The sequence below is a fragment of the Dendropsophus ebraccatus genome, chromosome 3, assembly GCF_027789765.1.
Source record: "Dendropsophus ebraccatus isolate aDenEbr1 chromosome 3, aDenEbr1.pat, whole genome shotgun sequence".
Taxonomy (NCBI): Eukaryota; Metazoa; Chordata; class Amphibia; order Anura; family Hylidae; genus Dendropsophus; species Dendropsophus ebraccatus.
This window is the reverse complement of record NC_091456.1, coordinates 199093034-199116856: the sequence shown is the minus strand read 5'-3', so window position 1 is coordinate 199116856 and position 23823 is coordinate 199093034. Positions and strand designations below refer to the sequence as shown.

The following is a 23823-nucleotide window of genomic DNA, read 5'->3' as shown; positions in this document are numbered from 1 at the left end:
CTGCTCCTATATACAGGAATATAACTACTATAATACTGCCCCCCTATATACAGGAATATAACTATTATAATACTGCTCCTATATACAGGTATATAACTACTATAATACTGCTCCTATATACAGGAATATAACTACTATAATACTGCCCCTATATACAGGAATATAACTACTATAATACTGCCCCCTATATACAGGAAAATAACTACTATAATACTGCTCCTATATACAGGAATATACTACTATAATACTGCTCCTATATACAGGAATATAACTACTATAATACTGCTCCTATATACAGGAATATACTACTATAATACTGCTCCTATATACAGGAATATAACTACTATAATACTGCTCCTATATACAGGAATATAACTACTATAATACTGCTCCTATATACAGGAATATAACTACTATAATACTGCTCCTATATACAGGAATATACTACTATAATACTGCTCCTATATACAGGAATATAACTACTATAATACTGCTCCTATATACAGGAATATACTACTATAATACTGCTCCTATATAAAGGAATATAACTACTATAATACTGCTCCTATATACAGGAATATAACTACTATAATACTGCTCCTATATACAGGAATATACTACTATAATACTGCTCCTATATACAGGGATATAACTACTATAATACTGCTCCTATATATAGGAATATAACTACTATAATACTGCTCCTATATACAGGGATATAACTACTATAATACTGTCCCTATATACAGGAATATAACTACTATAATACTGCCCATATATACAGGAATATAACTACTATAATACTGCTCCTATATACAGGAAAATAACGATTATAATACTGCTCCTATATACAGGGATATAACTACTATAATACTGCTCCTATATACAGGAATATACTACTATAATACTGCTCCTATATACAGGAATATAACTACTATAATACTGCTCCCTATATACAGGAATATAACTACTATAATACTGCTCCTATATACAGGAATATAACTACTATAATACTGCTCCTATATACAGGAATATAACTACTATAATACTGCCCCTATATACAGGAATATAACTACTATAATACTTTCCCCTATATACAAGAATATAACTACTATAATACTGCCCCTATATACAGGAATATACTACTATAATACTGCTCCTATATACAGGAATATAACTACTATAATACTGTCCCCTATATACAGGAATATAACTACTATAATACTGCTCCTATATACAGGGATATAACTACTATAATACTGCTCCTATATACAGGAATATACTACTATAATACTGCTCCTATATACAGGGATATAACTACTATAATACTGTCCCTATATACAGGAATATAACTACTATAATACTGCCCATATATACAGGAATATAACTACTATAATACTGCTCCTATATACAGGAAAATAACGATTATAATACTGCTCCTATATACAGGGATATAACTACTATAATACTGCTCCTATATACAGGAATATACTACTATAATACTGCTCCTATATACAGGAATATAACTACTATAATACTGCTCCCTATATACAGGAATATAACTACTATAATACTGCTCCTATATACAGGAATATAACTACTATAATACTGCTCCTATATACAGGAATATAACTACTATAATACTGCCCCTATATACAGGAATATAACTACTATAATACTTTCCCCTATATACAAGAATATAACTACTATAATACTGCCCCTATATACAGGAATATACTACTATAATACTGCTCCTATATACAGGAATATAACTACTATAATACTGTCCCCTATATACAGGAATATAACTACTATAATACTGCTCCTATATACAGGGATATAACTACTATAATACTGCTCCTATATACAGGAATATACTACTATAACACTGCACCTATATACAGGAATATAACGTAATACTGCCCATATATACAGGAATATAACTACTATAATACTGCTCCTATATACAGGAATATAACTATTATAATACTGCTCCTATATACAGGGATATAACTACTATAATACTGCTCCTATATACAGGAATATACTACTATAATACTGCTCCTATATACAGGGATATAACTACTATAATACTGCCACCTATATACAGGAATATAAGTACTATAATACTGCTCCTATATACAGGAATATAACTACTATAATACTTCCCCTATATACAGGAATATAACTACTATAATACTTTCCCCTATATACAAGAATATAACTACTATAATACTGCTCCTATATACAGGGATATAACTACTATAATACTGCTCCTATATACAGGAATATAACTGCTATAATACTGCTCCTATATACAGGGATATAACTACTATAATACTGCTCCTATATACAGGAATATAACTACAATAATACTGCTCCTATATACAGGGATATACTACTATAATACTGCCCCCTATATACAGGGATATAACTGCTATAATACTGCCCCCTATGACTGATGTTTCCATGTAATTATGGAGATGACAGGGTTAAGTCCTCCTGTGACTCTTCAGTCTGGCAGAGGAGGAGGAGGAGGAGATGGAGGCCGTCAGTGAGCCGCAGACCCTCAGCAGTATCACAGCCAGGTCCACATGTTCCGCTTCCTATGTCTTTCCAATTTAATTAGTTTTATTGGCGCCGCAGTCACATGTGCTGCCAGACGCGAGGTAAGCCAATGCAATTAAAACGATGGCGGCGGCTTCTCTCAGGATGAGGCAGTGACATCGGGGGGGTATGGGGGGGGGCGTGGTTTCCGCTCATTCTCACACTACATTAGTCCTCACTTTGATCCCACTTTGTTTTTCAGGACGGTGATTGATCGGCGCCCCTCCTGTGTCCGCAGTGGCGGTATGATGGTATGACGTCAGCACTATTCTAGATAAAGTCCTGCAGCTTTATAATAGTTGTCGGATCACACTGATTATACTGTAATAGCAGCACAGAGTATTTCAGGAGTGACTGATCTACTGTAGAGGTGACAGATTTAGATGCAGGGTCAGAGTATAAAAGACTGTATGGCGGAGCCCCTACAGGGCAGGTGAGTGACAAGTGACAACCAGACCCTGCCTGCCCTGACCTACCGCCTGTGCCTGTCATAACTGCCTGCCCTGACCTACCGCCTGTACCTGTAATAACTGCCTGCCCTGACCTACCGCCTGTGCCTGTAATAACTGACTGCCCTGAACTACCACCTGTGCCTGTAATAACAGACTGCCCTGACCTACCGCCTGTGCCTGTCATAACTGCCTGCCCTGACCTACCGCCTGTACCTGTAATAACTGCCTGCCCTGACCTACCGCCTGTACCTGTAATAACTGCCTGCCCTGACCTACCGCCTGTGCCTGTAATAACTGACTGCCCTGACCTACCGCCTGTGCCTGTAATAACTGACTGCCCTGACCTACCGCCTGTGCCTGTCATAACTGACTGCCCTGACCTACCGCCTGTGCCTGTAATAACTGACTGCCCTGACCTACTACCTGTGCCTGTAATAACTGCCTGCCCTGACCTACCGCCTGTGCCTGTAATAACTGCCTGCCCTGACCTACCGCCTGTGTCTGTAATGACTGCCTGCCCTGACCTACCGCCTGTGCCTATAATGACTGACTGCTGCTTGCCCTGACCTACCGCCTGTGCCTGTAATAACTGCCTGCCCTGACCTACCGCCTGTGTCTGTAATGACTGCCTGCCCTGACCTACCGCCTGTGCCTATAATGACTGACTGCTGCTTGCCCTGACCTACCGCCTGTGCCTGTAATGACTGACTGCTGCCTGCCCTGACCTACCGCCTGTGCCTGTAATGACTGACTGCTGCCTGCCCTGACCTACCGCCTGTTCCTGTAATAACTGCCTGCCCTGACCTACTGCCTGTGCCTGTAATAACTGCCTGCCCTGACCTACCGCCTGTGCCTGTCATAACTGCCTGCCCTGACCTACCGCCTGTACCTGTAATAACTGCCTGCCCTGACCTACCGCCTGTGCCTGTAATAACTGACTGCCCTGAACTACCACCTGTGCCTGTAATAACAGACTGCCCTGACCTACCGCCTGTGCCTGTCATAACTGCCTGCCCTGACCTACCGCCTGTACCTGTAATAACTGCCTGCCCTGACCTACCGCCTGTACCTGTAATAACTGCCTGCCCTGACCTACCGCCTGTGCCTGTAATAACTGACTGCCCTGACCTACCGCCTGTGCCTGTAATAACTGACTGCCCTGACCTACCGCCTGTGCCTGTCATAACTGACTGCCCTGACCTACCGCCTGTGCCTGTAATAACTGACTGCCCTGACCTACTACCTGTGCCTGTAATAACTGCCTGCCCTGACCTACCGCCTGTGCCTGTAATAACTGCCTGCCCTGACCTACCGCCTGTGTCTGTAATGACTGCCTGCCCTGACCTACCGCCTGTGCCTATAATGACTGACTGCTGCTTGCCCTGACCTACCGCCTGTGCCTGTAATGACTGACTGCTGCCTGCCCTGACCTACCGCCTGTTCCTGTAATAACTGCCTGCCCTGACCTACTGCCTGTGCCTGTAATAACTGCCTGCCCTGACTTACCGCCTGTGCCTGTAATAACTGCCTGCCCTGACCTACCGCCTGTGCCTGTAATAACTGCCTGCCCTGACCTACCGCCTGTGCCTGTTATAACTGCCTGCCCTGACCTACCGCCTGTGCCTGTAATAACTGCCTGCCCTGACCTACCGCCTGTGCCTGTAATGACTGACTGCTGCCTGCCCTGACCTACAGTCTGATCTGAATGCACCTGCCCTAATCTTCTGTTTACGGCCTGCCCCGACCTCTTCCTCTAGGACGTTGTCCTCTGACTGACACCACAACATATGGGATTATTGAGCAGCTGGAGATTTGTGCTGATGTTGAGGAGAATCGGAAACAATTCGCTTGTGAGTGAAAAATTCTGGATTAACAGATTGGAAACCCATTGTGTCTATGTGATTTCCTACTTGCTGCTATTGTTACATTATAATATTGTATTGTGACTGTTAGGTAAGTGTTACGTCCTGCCGGGCTATGTGCATAGATGGTGCTCCTACCCTCTGCACCTGTGAAACGTCCACAGGAGAGCAGCAGGTTTGGATGTTGGGGGGAAAATATGTCGCCTGTGAGCATTTGTTGGCACATTGTACCTACGGAAGACTGGTGAGTATGTGTGATACTATAAAGAAGCAGAGACTGGTGAGTATGTGTGATACTATAAAGAAGCAGAGACTGGTGAGTATGTGTGATACTATAAAGAAGCAGAGACTGGTGAGTATGTGTGATACTATAAAGAAGCAGAGACTGGTGAGTATGTGTGATACTATAAAGAAGCAGAGACTGGTGAGTATGTGTGATACTATAAAGAAGCAGAGACTGGTGAGTATGTGTGATACTATAAAGAAGCAGAGACTGGTGAGTATGTGTGATACTATAAAGAAGCAGAGACTGGTGAGTATGTGTGATACTATAAAGAAGCAGAGACTGGTGAGTATGTGTGATACTATAAAGAAGCAGAGACTGGTGAGTATGTGTGATACTATAAAGAAGCAGAGACTGGTGAGTATGTGTGATACTATAAAGAAGCAGAGACTGGTGAGTATGTGTGAGTGGCACTATTAAGAAGCAGAGACTGGTGAGTATGTGTGAGTGATAATATAAAGAAGCAGAGACTGGTGAGTATGTGTGAGTGGCACTATAAAGAAGCAGAGACTGGTGAGTATGTGTGATACTATAAAGAATCATAGACTGGTGAGTATGTGTGATACTATAAAGAAGCATAGACTGGTGAGTATGTGTGATACTATAAAGAAGCATAGACTGGTGAGTATGTGTGATACTATAAAGAAGCAGAGACTGGTGAGTATGTGTGATACTATAAAGAAGCAGAGACTGGTGAGTATGTGTGAGTGGCACTATTAAGAAGCAGAGACTGGTGAGTATGTGTGAGTGATAATATAAAGAAGCAGAGACTGGTGAATATGTGTGAGTGGCACTATAAAGAAATGGAGACTGGTGAGTATGTGTGAGTGGCACTATAAAGAAATGGAGACTGGTGAGTATGTGTGAGTGGCACTATAAAGAAGCAGAGACTGGTGAGTATGTGTGAGTGGCACTATAAAGAAATGGAGACTGGTGAGTATGTCTGAGTGGCACTATAAAGAAATGGAAACTGGTGAGTATGTGTGATACTATAAAGAAGCAGAGACTGGTGAGTATGTGTGAGTGGCACTATAAGAAAGCAAAGACTGGTGAGTATGCTAGAATGCCACTATAAAGAAGCAGAGACTAGTGAGTATGTGTGAGTGGCACTATAAAGAAATGGAGACTGGTGAGTATGTGTGAGTGGCACTCTAAGAAAGCAGAGACTGGTGAGTATGTGTGAGTGGCACTATAAGAAAGCAGAGACTGGTGAGTATGCGAGAGTGGCACTATAAAGAAGCAGAGACTGGTGAGTATGTGTGAGTGATACTATAAAAAAAATGGAGACTGGTGAGTATGTGTGAGTGATACTATAAAGAAGCAGAGACTGGTGAGTATGTGTGAGTGGCACTATAAAGAAGCAGAGACTGGTGAGTATGTGTGAGTGGCACTATAAAGAAGCAGAGACTGGTGAGTATGTGTGAGTGGCACTATAAAGAAGCAGAGACTGGTGAGTATGTGTGAGTGGCACTATAAAGAAGCAGAGACTGGTGAGTATGTGTGAGTGATACTATAAAAAAAAATGGAGACTGGTGAGTATGTGTGAGTGATACTATACAGAAGCAGAGACTGGTGAGTATGTGTGAGTGGCACTATAACAAAGCAGAGACTGGTGAGTATGCAAGAGTGGCACTATAAAGAAGCAGAGACTGGTGAGTATGCGAGAGTGGCACTATAAAGAAGCAGAGACTGGTGAGTATGTGTGAGTGATACTATAAAAAAAATGGAGACTGGTGAGTATATGTGAGTGATACTATAAAGAAGCAGAGACTGGTGAGTATGTGTGAGTGGCACTATAAAGAAATGGAGACTGGTGAGTATGTGTGAGTGGCACTATAAGGAAGCAGAGACTGGTGAGTATGCGAGAGTGGCACTATAAAGAAGCAGAGACTGGTGAGTATGCGAGAGTGGCACTATAAAGAAGCAGAGACTGGTGAGTATGTGTGAGTGATACTATAAAAAAAATGGAGACTGGTGAGTATGTGTGAGTGATACTATAAAGAAACAGAGACTGGTGAGTATGTGTGAGTGGCACTATAACGAAGCAGAGACTGGTGAGTATGTGTGAGTGGCACTATAAAGAAGCAGAGACTGGTGAGTATGTGTGAGTGGCACTATAAAGAAGCAGAGACTGGTGAGTATGTGTGAGTGGCACTATAAAGAAGCAGAGACTGGTGAGTATGTGTGAGTGGCACTATAAAGAAGCAGAGACTGGTGAGTATGTGTGAGTGATACTATAAAAAAAATGGAGACTGGTGAGTATGTGTGAGTGATACTATAAAGAAGCAGAGACTGGTGAGTATGTGTGAGTGGCACTGTAACGAAGCAGAGACTGGTGAGTATGTGTGAGTGGCACTATAAAGAAGCAGAGACTGGTGAGTATGTGTGAGTGGCACTATAAAGAAGCAGAGACTGGTGAGTATGTGTGAGTGGCACTATAAAGAAGCAGAGACTGGTGAGTATGTGTGAGTGGCACTATAAAGAAGCAGAGACTGGTGAGTATGTGTGAGTGATACTATAAAAAAAAATGGAGACTGGTGAGTATGTGTGAGTGATACTATAAAGAAGCAGAGACTGGTGAGTATGTGTGAGTGGCACTATAACGAAGCAGAGACTGGTGAGTATGCAAGAGTGGCACTATAAAGAAGCAGAGACTGGTGAGTATGAGAGAGTGGCACTATAAAGAAATGGAGAATGGTATGTGTGAGTGGCACTATAACGAAGCAGAGACTGGTGAGTATGCAAGAGTGGCACTATAAAGAAGCAGAGACTGGTGAGTATGAGAGAGTGGCACTATAAAGAAATGGAGAATGGTATGTGTGAGTGGCACTATAAGGAAGCAGAGACTGGTGAGTATGCGAGAGTGGCACTATAAAGAAGCAGAGACTGGTGAGTATGTGTGAGTGGCACTGGGGCCTCGGGGGGTATGGGACTGCGGCTCAGGGTACTGTATATGGCAGTCCTGGGCCCTGAACACCATTTGAGTAGCGGGTTCCGGTTGCGCCCCCTGGCTGTCACATCTGCCATTATTCAGCCTTATACTTTACCTATTGAGAACTCGTCGAAGCTGATGGTGTTGGAGCTTCTCCCCAGGGCGTTGGTGGCGACAACCGTCACCTCGTACTTCAGGGTGGAGAAGAGGCGGCTGTACTTGATGTGGCAGCGGTTCTTGGGGAAGGGATCCCGCTCACAGTACAGCTGCACAGTGCCATGTCTGTAGAGACAAGAGGAGATATTCACTACAGGGTGATACAGACATATCACTCCCATCATCCTCCACCTCTATACACAGGATGCATCACTCCCATCATCCTCCTACACCTCTATACACAGGACGGATCACTCCCATCATCCTCCTACACCTCTATACACAGGACGGATCACTCCCATCATCCTCCACCTCTATACACAGGATGCATCACTCCCATCATCCTCCTCTATACACAGGACGGATCACTCTCATCATCCCCCTCCACCTCTATACACAGGATGCATCACTCCCATCATCCTCCACCTCTATACACAGGATGCATCACTCCCATCATCCTATGAATATATATATATGTATATATATGGGGGAGGGGTACATACTTAACAGTGATGTTGAAATAGTTGGGTATAAAGGTCGGACTTGGAAGATGCCAACTGCAGTAGAAGGAGGCGGGGTAGTTATTGGACCTGCACATCAGCACCGGCTCCTTAGGGGGGTCTGCAAGGAAGAGGGAGAGACAGGAGGTCATCCATGTGCAATACAGAGGACATATAATATACAGGACAGCAGTGTAATACAGAGGACATGTAATATACAGGACACTGATGTGTAATACAGAGGACATGGTGTAATATACAGGACAGCAATGTAATACAGAGGACATGGTGTAATATACAGGACAGCACTGTAATACAGAGGACATGGTGTAATATACAGGACAGCAATGTAATACAGAGGACATGGTGTAATATACAGGACACTGATGTGTAATACAGAGGACATGATGGATACAGGACAGCACTGTAATACAGAGGACATGTAATATACAGGACAGCAATGTAATATACAGGACAGCAATGTAATACAGAGGACATGGTGTAATATACAGGACATTGATGTGTTATACAGAGGACATGGTGTAATATACAGGACAGCACTGTAATACAGAGGACATGGTGTAATATACAGGACAGCACTGTAATACAGAGGACATGGTGTAATATACAGGACAGCACTGTAATACAGAGGACATGGTGTAATATACAGGACAGCACTGTAATACAGAGGACATGGTGTAATATACAGGACACTGATGTGTTATACAGAGGACATGGTGTAATATACAGGATAGCACTGTAATACAGAGGACATGGTGTAATATACAGGATAGCACTGTAATACAGAGGACATGGTGTAATATACAGGACAGCAATGTAATACAGAGGACATGGTGTAATATACAGGACACTGATGTGTTATACAGAGGACATGGTGTAATATACAGGATAGCACTGTAATACAGAGGACATGGTGGATACAGGACACTGATGTGTAATACAGAGGACATGGTGTAATATACAGGATAGCACTGTAATACAGAGGACATGGTGTAATATACAGGACAGCAATGTAATACAGAGGACATGGTGTAATATACAGGACACTGATGTGTTATACAGAGGACATGGTGTAATATACAGGACAGCACTGTAATACAGAGGACATGGTATAATATACAGGACAGCAATGTAATACAGAGGACATGGTGTAATATACAGGACACTGATGTGTTATACAGAGGACATGGTGTAATATACAGGATAGCACTGTAATACAGAGGACATGGTATAATATACAGGACAGCAATGTAATACAGAGGACATGGTGTAATATACAGGACACTGATGTGTTATACAGAGGACATGGTGTAATATACAGGACACTGATGCGTAATATACGGGACATGATGTAATATACAGGACATGGTGTAATATACAGGACAGCAGTGTAATACAGAGGACATGGTGTAATATACAGGACAGCACTGTAATACAGAGGACATGGTGTAAAATACAGGACAGCAATGTAATACAGAGGACATGGTGTAATATACAGAACACTGATGTGTAATACAGAGGACATGTAATATACAGGACACTGATGTGTAATACAGAGGACATGTAATATACAGGACAGCAATGTAATACAGAGGACATGGTGTAATATACAGGACAGCAATGTAATACAGAGGACATGGTGTAATATACAGGACACTGATGTGTAATACAGAGGACATGTAATATACAGGACACTGATGTGTAATACAGAGGACATGGTGTAATATACAGGACAGCAATGTAATACAGAGGACATGGTGTAAAATACAGGACAGCAATGTAATACAGAGGACATGGTGTAATATACAGGACACTGATGTGTTATACAGAGGACATGGTGTAATATACAGGACAGCAGTGTAATACAGAGGACATGGTGTAATATACAGGACAGCACTGTAATACAGAGGACATGGTGTAATATACAGGACAGCACTGTAATACAGAGGACATGTAATATACAGGACAGCACTGTAATACAGAGGACATGGTGTAATATACAGCACACTGATGTGTTATACAGAGGATATGGTGTAATATACAGGACAGCAATGTAATACAGAGGACATGGTGTAATATACAGGACACTGATGTGTTATACAGAGGACATGGTGTAATATACAGGACACTGATGTGTTATACAGAGGACATGGTGTAATATACAGGACAGCACTGTAATACAGAGAACATGGTGTAATATACAGGACAGCACTGTAATACAGAGGACATGGTGTAATATACAGGACACTGATGTGTTATACAGAGGACATGGTGTAATATACAGGACACTGATGTGTTATACAGAGGACATGGTGTAATATACAGGACAGCACTGTAATACAGAGAACATGGTGTAATATACAGGACAGCACTGTAATACAGAGGACATGGTGTAATATACAGGACGCTGATGTGTAATACAGAGGACATGGTGTAATATACAGGACAGCACTGTAATACAGAGGACATGGTGTAATATACAGGACACTGATGTGTAATACAGAGGACATGGTGTAATATACAGGACACTGATGTGTAATACAGAGGACATGGTGTAATATACAGGACACTGATGTGTAATACAGAGGACATGGTGTAATATACAGGACAGCAATGTAATACAGAGGACATGGTGTAATATACAGAACACTGATGTGTAATACAGAGGACATGTAATATACAGGACAGCAGTTTAATACAGAGGACATGTAATATACAGGACAGCAATGTAATATACAGGACAGCAATGTAATACAGAGGACATGTAATATACAGGACAGCAATGTAATACAGAGGACATGGTGTAATATACAGGACACTGATGTGTAATACAGAGGACATGGTGTAATATACAGGACAGCACTGTAATACAGAGGACATGTAATATACAGGACAGCACTGTAATACAGAGAACATGGTGTAATATACAGGACAGCACTGTAATACAGAGGACATGTAATATACAGGACAGCACTGTAATACAGAGAACATGGTGTAATATACAGGACAGCAGTGTAATACAGAGAACATGGTGTAATATACAGGACAGCAATGTAATACAGAGGACATGGTGTAATATACAGGACAGCACTGTAATACAGAGGACATGTCATATACAGGACACTGATGTGTTATACAGATGACATGTAATATACAGGACAGCAATGTAATACAGAGGACATGTAATATACAGGACAGCAATGTAATACAGAGGACATGGTGTAATATACAGGACAGCAATGTAATACAGAGGACATGGTGTAATATACAGAACACTGATGTGTTATACAGAGGACATGTAATATACAGGACAGCAATGTAATACAGAGGACATGTAATATACAGGACACTGATGTTTTATACAGCGGACATGTAATATACAGGACAGCAATGTAATACAGAGGACATGGTGTAATATACAGGACAGCACTGTAATACTGAGGACATGTAATATACAGGACAGCAATGTAATACAGAGGACATGGTGTAATATACAGGACAGCAATGTAATACAGAGGACATGGTGTAATATACAGGACAGCAATGTAATACAGAGGACATGGTGTAATATACAGGACACTGATGTTTTATACAGCGGACATGTAATATACAGGACAGCAATGTAATACAGAGGACATGGTGTAATATACAGGACAGCACTGTAATACTGAGGACATGTAATATACAGGACAGCAATGTAATACAGAGGACATGGTGTAATATACAGGACAGCAATGTAATACAGAGGACATGGTGTAATATACAGGACAGCAATGTAATACAGAGGACATGGTGGATACAGGACACTGATGTGTAATACAGAGGACATGGTGTAATATACAGGACAGCACTGTAATACAGAGGACATGGTGTAATATACAGGACAGCACTGTAATACAGAGGACATGGTGTAATATACAGGACAGCACTGTAATACAGAGGACATGGTGTAATATACAGGACAGCAATGTAATACAGAGGACATGGTGGATACAGGACACTGATGTGTAATACAGAGGACATGGTGTAATATACAGGACAGCAATGTAATACAGAGGACATGGTGGATACAGGACACTGATGTGTAATACAGAGGACATGGTGTAATATACAGGACAGCACTGTAATACAGAGGACATGGTGTAATATACAGGACAGCACTGTAATACAGAGGACATGGTGTAATATACAGGACAGCAATGTAATACAGAGGACATGGTGGATACAGGACACTGATGTGTAATACAGAGGACATGGTGTAATATACAGGACAGCACTGTAATACAGAGGACATGGTGTAATATACAGGACAGCAATGTAATACAGAGGACATGGTGTAATATACAGGACACTGATGTGTAATACAGAGGACATGTAATATACAGAACACTGATGTGTAATACAGAGGACATGGTGTAATATACAGGACAGCACTGTAATACAGAGGACATGGTGTAATATACAGTTCCCAGTATATTATAGGCAGATAAGGGGTTAATATCTATGAGATGATGTATAAGTGTCGCCATACAGTGAGGAACAGGATATTACACCGCCTCATCCATGTAACATGTCTCCTGGGTGCGACCCCCGGGTCACAGCATATCCTGGATATAAGGTATATAGAGGGACTAATGGGTCCCCAGGGGCCACACTCGGCCCTGCAGCCGTCCCGGGGCTCCTCTCATCCTCACCGTCTTGGTTCCATTTCATCTCATGTGGAAATTGTTTTACAGCAAAGTCTCCAACAAACTCCCCGCACTGCGGCTTCTCCATCAACACCAGTCTCTTCCAGTGTATAAGGAATACATGGTATATATATTACTCCCCCAACCTCAGTCTACACTACACCCGCAGCATCATAGTCTACACTACACCCGCAGCATCATAGTCTACACCCGCCGCATCATAGTCTACACTACACCCGCAGCATCATAGTCTACATTACCCCCGCAGCATCATAGTCTACACTACACCCGCAGCATCATAGTCTACACCCGCCGCATCATAGTCTACACTACACCCGCAGCATCATAGTCTACATTACCCCCGCAGCATCATAGTCTACACTACACCGACAGCATCATAGTCTACACTACACCTGCAGCATCATAGTCTACACTACACCCGCAGCATCATAGTCTACACTACACCCGCAGCATCATAGTCTACACTACACCGACAGCATCATAGTCTACACTACACCTGCAGCATCATAGTCTACACTACACCCGCAGCATCATAGTCTACACTACACTCGCAGCATCATAGTCTACACTACACCCGCAGCATCATAGTCTACATTACACCCGCAGCATCATAGTCTACACTACACCCGCAGCATCATAGTCTACACTACACCCGCAGCATCATAGTCTACACTACACCCACAGCATCATAGTCTACACTACACCCGCAGCATCATAGTCTACACCCGCAGCATCATAGTCTACACTACACCCGCAGCATCATAGTCTACACTACACCCACAGCATCATAGTCTACACTACACCCGCAGCATCATAGTCTACACTACACCCACAGCATCATAGTCTACACTACACCCGCAGCATCATAGTCTACACTACACCCGCAGCATCATAGTCTACATTACCCCCGCAGCATCATAGTCTACACTACACCCGCAGCATCATAGCCTACACTACACCCGCCGCATCATAGTCTACACTACACCCGCAGCATCATAGTCTACACTACACCCGCAGCATCATAGTCTACACTACACCCGCAGCATCATAGTCTACACTACACACGCAGCATCATAGTCTACATTACACCCGCAGCATCATAGCCTACACTACACCCGCAGCATCATAGTGTATATTACATCATAGTCTACACTACCCCCGCAGCATCAAAGTCTACACTACACCCGCAGCATCATAGTGTACAATACACCTGCAGCATCATATCAGTGATTTTCAACCTTTTTTGAGCCGCGGCACACTTTTTATAGTTAAAAATTCCCGGGGCACACCACCAACCTAAATGGCACAAAATGACACTAAAACAGTACATATTATACATATAGTTAATAATATAGATTCTAATTGTATTTATACTCACTCAGTGTAAAACCTGGGCCTGTTTTTTTCTCCCCCCTGCTTCTCTCCTGTGCTTCTCTCTACCATACTTCTCCCCCCTACTTCTCTCCTGTGCTTCTCTCTACCATACTTCTCCCCCCTACTTCTCTCCTGTGCTTCTCTCCACCATACTTCTCCCCCTGCTTCTCTCCTGTGCTTCTCTCCACCATACTTCTCCCCCCTGCTTCTCTCCTGTGCTTCTCTCCACCATACTTCTCTCCCCCCTGCTTCTCTCCTGTGCTTCTCTCCACCATACTTCTCTCCCCCCTGCTTCTCTCCTGTGCTTCTCTCCCCCCTGCTTCTCTCCTGTGCTTATCTCCCCCATGCTTCTCTCCTGTGCTTCTCTCCACCATGCTTCTCTCCTGTGCTTCTCTCCACCATACTTCTCCCCCCTGCTTCTCTCCTGTGCTTCTCTCCACCATACTTCTCCCCCCTGCTTCTCTCCTGTGCTTCTCTCCCCCCTACTTCTCTCCTGTGCCTCTCTCCCCCGTGCTTCTCTCCACCATACTTCTCCCCCCTGCTTCTCTCCTGTGCTTCTCCCCCCTGTGCTTCTCTCCACCATACTTCTCTCCCCCCTGCTTCTCTCCACCATACTTAATTAAATTCTCAGCATCATAGTCTACATTACCCCCACAGCATACCAACCCCATGTGAACCTGTCCTTACAGACTGCAACATACCTGCCCTATGTGAACCTGACCCTGCAGACTGCAGCATACCCGCCACATGTGAACCTGTCCTAACAGACTGCAGGGTCTGATGGTGGGGATGAGCCGGACCCCTTGTGTGGTGGTGGCCGTAACGCTGTGTTGGTTTTTTTCTTTTACCGTAGATTTAGTTGGTATTTTCGGCCAATAAAAGTGTAAATCTGAATTGTGGTGGTGGACTGTGCGTTTCCTGCGCTCTCCGGCTGTGTCTCAGCGTGCAGGTGGCGGCTTGTGAGAATTGCGCAGCTCGTGCCCCTACAGCTACAGAAACATTTTAATTAAATATCACAGAAGGCTGCGGATCCCTCCCGGACCGTCTTCACACCTGGCTGCGGCTCTCCACCAGATTGTCCGGCTCTCTGTTACGCGGCTGATTGGAGCGGGGGCCCCTGGCTGGGCGGGGGCCGCACTCGCCTCCAGACTCCCTGATTCTCTTTCAGTACACTGGATCCTGACACAGTGTGTCCCCTGGTCCTGGAGGAAGAAAGCGACGCTGCCTCCTATTAAGAGTCTGACCCCATGAAACTAGGAAAACACGTTACCATTCTCCTGAAACGCTCTGTGCTGCTGGGTGCTCCGGCCCTATACACTAGGATAATTATATTTTGAGGCCTCCAAGTCTGTCACCCACAGTGCTGACGTTATCTCCTGAAATACTCTGTGCTGCTGTATCATGTGCATCAGTACAAGAGAAGCAGCTCTTTCATCTCTATTATTGCACAGTGTGAATAGAGACCACAGAGCCAGGCTCATCGGGACTCTGCCGTAAATCCTCATATTTTATGGTCGGGGATACATTGTTCCTTGTGATACACAAGTTTTTAATTTGAAACACAACAAGTTCCTGGTATGATGTGATCCTCGTGTCCAGATGTGTTCTCCGCACACTGACAGCTCTACATTCCATCACTGAACACTTCGAAAATGAGTCATGTGACACCAGTGACATCACTGCTCACTAAATATACCGCTATATATTTCACTCAGGTGTCATCACTCATTTCCAAATAGGAAGGATGACATTAATGCGGAGCAGATATCATGTTCACCCGAAACCCTGCCAAATTCTCCCAGACTTCCCGCTAAAGGGACAACGCTACGGCCTACAGCCCCCTCATATCAGCACCAGCCTGCACCGACTTTCACAAAGGTTTTACTAAACAATTCGGCTTCTAAACAATTATAATAGTTAAACCTATTGAGAAAATTTACTTGTAGTACCACTCCTGACCACATGGTGTGCTGTTATGTAATATAACTATGTAATACCCCTCCTGACCACATGGTGTGCTGTTATGTGATATACTATGTAATACCTCTCCTGACCACATGGTGTGCTGTTATGTGATATAACTATGTAATACCTCTCCTGACCACATGGTGTGCTGTTATGTGATATAACTATGTAATACCTCTCCTGACCACATGGTGTGCTGTTATGTAATATAACTATGTAATACCTCTCCTGACCACATGGTGTGCTGTTATGTAATATAACTATGTAATACCCCTCCTGACCACATGGTGTGCTGTTATGTGATATACTATGTAATACCCCTCCTGACCACATGGTGTGCTGTTATGTGATATAACTATGTAATACCTCTCCTGACCACATGGTGTGCTGTTATGTGATATAACTATGTAATACCTCTCCTGACCACATGGTGTGCTGTTATGTGATATAACTATGTAATACCTCTCCTGACCACATGGTGTGCTGTTATGTGATATTACTGTGTAATACCTCTCCTGACCACATGGTGTGCTGTTATGTGATATAACTATGAATACCTCTCCTGACCACATGGTGCGCTGTTATGTGATATAACTATGTAATACTTCTCCTGACCACATGGTGTGCTGTTATGTGATATAACTATGTAATACCACTCCTGACCACATGGTGCGCTGTTATGTGATATAACTATGTAATACCTCTCCTGACCACATGGTGTGCTGTTATGTGATATAACTATGTAATACCTCTCCTGACCACATGGTGTGCTGTTATGTGATATACTATGTAATACCTCTCCTGACCACATGGTGTGCTGTTATGTGATATAATGTAATACCTCTCCTGACCACATGGTGCGCTGTTATGTGATATAACTATGTAATACCTCTCCTCACCACATGGTGTGCTGTTATGTGATATAACAATGTAATACCACTCCTGACCACATGGTGTGCTGTTATGTGATATAATAACTATGTAATACCTCTCCTGACCACATGGTGTGCTGTTATGTGATATAATAACTATGTAATACCTCTCCTGACCACATGGTGTGCTGTTATGTGATATAATAACTATGTAATACCACTCCTGACCACATGGTGTGCTGTTATGTGATACAACTATGAATACCTCTCCTGACCACATGGTGCGCTGTTATGTGATATAACTATGTAATACTTCTCCTGACCACATGGTGTGCTGTTATGTGATATAATGTAATACCTCTCCTGACCACATGGTGCGCTGTTATGTGATATAACTATGTAATACCTCTCCTCACCACATGGTGTGCTGTTATGTGATATAACAATGTAATACCACTCCTGACCACATGGTGTGCTGTTATGTGATATAATAACTATGTAATACCTCTCCTGACCACATGGTGTGCTGTTATGTGATATAACTATGTAATACCTCTCCTGACCACATGGTGTGCTGTTATGTGATATAATAACTATGTAATACCACTCCTGACCACATGGTGTGCTGTTATGTGATATAACTATGTAATACCTCTCCTGACCACATGGTGTGCTGTTATGTGATATAACTATGTAATACCTCTCCTGACCACATGGTGTGCTGTTATGTGATATAACAATGTAATACCACTCCTGACCACATGGTGTGCTGTTATGTGATATAACTATGTAATACCTCTCCTGACCACATGGTGTGCTGTTATGTGATATAACTATGTAATACCTCTCCTGACCACATGGTGTGCTGTTATGTGATATACTATGTAATACCTCTCCTGACCACATGGTGTGCTGTTATGTGATATAACTATGTAATACCTCTCCTGACCACATGGTGTGCTGTTATGTGATATAACTATGTAATACCTCTCCTGACCACATGGTGTGCTGTTATGTAATATAACTATGTAATACCTCTCCTCACCACATGGTGTGCTGTTTAGCAGCACAGAACCCCAGGTCCTTACAGTCAGGTAACAATTAGTTATATTATCAATATGTGCTCAGATAAACCCCGACCTATGCCTGAAACGTGCCCTGATAGTGCCCCGTACAGTTTTCTGCTGTTCCTATTGGTGGTGCACCCCCCACCATTGTGATAAGAACATCTGGTGAGGGCTAAATCATATACAGCTAATATAGATCTATATACACAAGCCAACGTGAGAGTCTGCTGCGACCCCGGACACATGATCTGCTCTTCCCCTCACACCTGGTGCCTAAATCCCTTCAGGGAAAAAAAACTGTTTTCTTTGCTTTTCTATCAGTTCATTGGGGCGGATCTCAGGGCTTGATAGTTGGCGGTCAATAATTTGTGACCCGTAGCGGTGGAGTCGTGTGTCGGGGGAGGCATCTATGGCTCGTACACTGGATTTCTGACAGGAAAGAGGCCACTGGGTGTAGCTTCGTTTAGTCTTTGGCCCAAATCTAAAAAGAATGAAAGTGCCATTGTGGCCGTGTTGTGTTTGCCGGACGTCAATCAGCGGCCCCAGATGGAGGTGTCGGCAGAAGCCAGTTGGACGCAGATCCACGTGATGACGGACAGCTGAACAAAGGAGCATCCGCCGCCATCCTAGTCTTCAAAACTCCACGTGCAGATGTCCATTCACATCATTGATCTTCCTCTGTCTTCTAATACCAGGAAGGTTTAATGGAGAACAGATTGGGACGAGTCCTGTTGAGTTGTGGAGAGAGAACCCAGATCACGGGGATAGCGAAAACAGACTCCAGCCTATGGGCCAAACAAAGCTGACGTGCCCGACCCTCACGAGGAGGCCACGGGAACAGTCCCACAGGAAGCTTCAACCAACACATGTGACTCCTAAGGAGAAGCAAGATGGCGGCCACAAGGTACAGTCCACCAGTCACCACACCACTAAATCTATTCTCTTATACACTCCATCTGGGAGGAGCAAAAAAGTTTACAATGTAAACTTTAAAGTGAAGGTGAAGAATCTAGAAGACTTTCAGCTTTGATGTAAGTAGCTTATGTCAAAGCTGAAAGTCTTCTAGATTTTTCTGGGGCAACTAAGACCCTGCCGTGTGCTGATGAGGGGCAAGAACCCCTAAACAGCCGTCTACGGATGGGGGACTGATTTATACAAGGTGCTTTCTAAAAGTCAATAATGATGGATTGTCAACCCCTGATTCTTTTGTTCTGGGGGGTAAAGTCTGACTGTGGCTTACCCTCCCCATAGGAAACAGATGAATACCATTCATGTGTATGGGGAAGCCAAGAGAAATTAAAAGACCGTTGATCAAATGATCGTTCTGTGGACAAGTATGTTCCTCATAGGAGATGTCGGGGAGGAGAGGGACAGGACTGTTAGGGTCCTAGTACACGGCCCGATCATAAACTGTAAAAGAGTGCCAATCTGCTAGATCACCTTACCACGTTCCCCGGTGTCCTCAGAGGCTATCCCTGGTGTCAGCAGCTCGCCCTTATGTTCCGCTCTCGAAGCAAAAAAGAAGAAGGGGCATGTATAATATAATATGTGATCAAGCAAGATGATGGTTGATCCAATGAACCAGCCTTAGGGCCCTATTCCACCGGACGATTATCGATCAGATTATCATTAAATCGTTCGAATCTAAACGATAATCGTTCGGTTGAAATGCAGTAAACGATTAACCACCGAATGAGAAATTGTTGATCGCTTTATAAGACCTGGATCTATTTTTATCGTTGCTCGTTCGCAAAACGTTCGCAAATCATTTGCATTGAAAAAGACATCGTTCGGTCGTTCGCAATAGATACGAATGCAATAGCGAATAAATAGCGAAGAAAAAACGACTGCAATTACGATCATAAGTAACGATTATCGTTCCATGGAAATGAGTGAACGTTTTCAGGTCTTTCGCAATAGTGGTCGTTTGGGATTGTTAATCGTTAACGATTATGCAAATGATAATCGTCCGGTGGAATAGGGCCCTTACTGAAGAACTTTAGGGACTTGGCAGGATCTTGACCAACATAACTGGCAGTATGACCTCTTCCTTCTTCCACCATTCCTCCCTGGTGATGGCGCTACTAGATGGTGATGCAGGTCGGTCGCCCGCTCTGATACCGATGATTCATACATCACTACATTCAGGGAAATGAATGTGGAGAATTAGGAGCCGGGCACAGATGGGATTTCAGGCCTTGGCTCCGCTGTGTTAGAGGTGACTAATAACATAATCCCGACTTTCCCAAGGCCTCTGAGCCGTTTAGTCAAATAGCCGAATTACGAGGCATTGATTAATAGGATTCCTGGAGAGCTGATAAAACATACGAGGTGTATCATTGCTCTTGTGTGTCGCTACATAATTACAACGTGGTGGCAACCTGCTGGAACCAAGTATCCCGCCTGACATAAGGCGAGGAGGTTTAATGGGCCGTCAAGTGTTGTCTTCACGTGCTGGAGGTGCACCGGATGACGCGCTGCCCATGGGAGAGGCGATATATAACCTCAATGACATTGATCAAGGTGGCGCCAAATCCTCCTCATTCCTCAACGCACTGTGGAAGACAATTACTGTCTCAGGACCTTACAGGAGAGGACGGAGTAGGAGAATATGGAACATAACGCCTATAAATCAACCCGGGGAGACAACTCCAGGATGAAAAGTGAAGATTATAGGTCGTAGGGGCTCAAATTCCAGCACAGATAACCGGAAGGTGAGTTGTAGGGTAATTGGAATGACATGGTGTGTGCAGTACATGTGCTGGTCCCATGGGTGATTTACGCCATTTTATATATGACTGTGCAGGTATAAAGGTCGGGTGAGCTAGCGATCCCAAATCCCCTACCTCCTCCGTCTTCCCACTACAGGATGACACCATGGATGAACTTGTTCCTCACCTCTCCACTCTTCACACGGAATCTGGAATGTTGGGACAAGATCCATTCCCATCACATCAAAGCTGGAATGAGCGAGTGTAACACATTGAACCCGCTTTGTGCGGAGCTTTAAATGAAAACAAGTGCTGGTAGCCATTTATCATGTCTTCTATTAAATGGCTGGGACGCAGATGGGAATCATCTCCTCTTCCACCTCCCAAAACAACCAGGCTCCAAAAACGCTCGGGAGGGGAGTTGGTCTCCACAATAAAACAAATTAAATTATGAGGGATACACTATTCCAGATACATCTGTTAACCTGCGCTCCGCCACCTGGAAATCATCCCGCAATGGATACATTAAAGGGATATGAGCCTTCTTTTTATAGTCAAACTTCCTCCACACGTGTTCATTGGATCCAAAAGGTCAACCGTGTTCTGTAGAACAAGCCTCATCCCGCCGCACGTCGTAACTTCAGTGACGGTCTCGCTGTTGCTGGATGTGCCAAGGTAATGGGATCTGTCAGTCACGTCCCAGCAGAGCTTTAACATTGGATTCTTATAGTCAGGTTGCCCATTGACCCATGTGATGTGGACCTCGATGAGAAGGTCCAGGATCAAAACTTTACTCTTAAGAGCCAGAACAATTTACTTTTGATTCTCGGCCAAAACTTGTTAGTTTGCGTGCACTGTCATATTATAGGGACATTTCTGGGGCGAAATTATGAGAGGCCATATCCACCATACCACCCATATTGGGGTCCTTAAAATGGGGTGGTCCATTGACCTATCTGACGTTGATCTCATTGACACTTTACTTTAGCTAAAACCATTTACTTTCGATACTCGATGAAAGTTCATAATAAATTCTAAGGACCCATTCAGGAGAATAAGGAGTTAATCATATGGAGTTTTATGGCTCCGCCCAGGATGGTACAGCCGTAACTAATATCAGTATTAGCTCCAAGGTTTTATGGTTTTCTGCAGGGATGGATCGATCACATGGAGGATTCCGAGTCTTGGTGATTTCAGTTTCTTCTTACACATCTCTCTTTTTACAAATGCATCTGTTCTCTCTTGGACGTGACAAGATACTGTGACCAACCAATCGGAACCCAGCAGATCTTTAACACAAGATTCTTATTGTGGGGTTGCCCACTGACCTTCTGTACCTGACCTTGAAAAGATGCTCCCGAATCAAGAGTCGGTAGAGCCGGAATCTTTTAAATTTAATTTATCGGTCAAAAAGTTTGTGGACTATCATAAGTTATAGGGACCCCTCAAGGGGAATGAGGTGATGGGGTCTCATCCACTATGCCCCTACTCCACATAAACTGGTACTGCCCTTTATATTATCGGTACAATGTGCAAGGCTTTAAGATGAGTCAACAGGTTGTATGGACTTGAAGTCATAAGTTATAAGGAGATAATCACATGGAGCCTCATCCACTATTCCACCTCTCTACCCACGTTAGTACTATCCTTTGCATTTTGGGTACTATGTTAGGGTCTTCAGATTGAAGGGACTTGGAGCATTTCTCTCCGTCTTGGTGGTCTCGGTAATGCACATGACGTTGCCTAAATCTGAAGCCGGTATCGCTCTACCACACCAATGTAACATTGTCCACCAGTCAGAACCACACCAATGTGACATTGTCCACCAGTCAGGACCACACCAATGTGACATTGTCCACCGGTCAGGACCACACCAATGTGACATTGTCCACCAGTCAGAACCACACCAATGTGACATTGTCCACCAGTCAGAACCACACCAATGTGACATTGTCCACAAGTCAGGACCACACCAATGTGACATTGTCCACCGGTCAGGACCACACCAATGTGACATTGTCCACCAGTCAGAACCACACCAATGTGACATTGTCCACCGGTCAGGACCACACCAATGTGACATTGTCCACCGGTCAGGACCACATCAATGTGACATTGTCCACCGGTCAGGACCACACCAATGTGATATTGTCCACCAGTCAGAACCACATTAATGTGACATTATCCACCAGTCAGGACCACACCAATGTGATGTTGTCCACCAATAAGGACCTAACAGAACATGAGGCTCATCTACCTGATGAGGACCTTGAAGAGAAGGTCCCAGATTGATGCTTTATCGTTAGAGCTGG

At 43.6% G+C, this 23823-nt stretch overlaps 1 protein-coding gene across 2 annotated transcripts in view; it reads right to left on the bottom strand.

The window, feature by feature from the left end:
- The window catches only part of CNTFR (ciliary neurotrophic factor receptor), a 391711-nt gene that overhangs the window by 43993 nt on the left and 323895 nt on the right, over positions 1-23823 (bottom strand). For both annotated transcript variants that reach the window (XM_069964886.1, XM_069964885.1), the window contains exons 8-9: positions 8796-8913; positions 8252-8418 (exon numbers count right to left, since the gene is read on the bottom strand). In XM_069964886.1, the coding sequence (XP_069820987.1) occupies positions 8252-8418; positions 8796-8913 (285 nt within the window). The remainder of the gene's footprint in view (positions 1-8251; positions 8419-8795; positions 8914-23823) is intronic.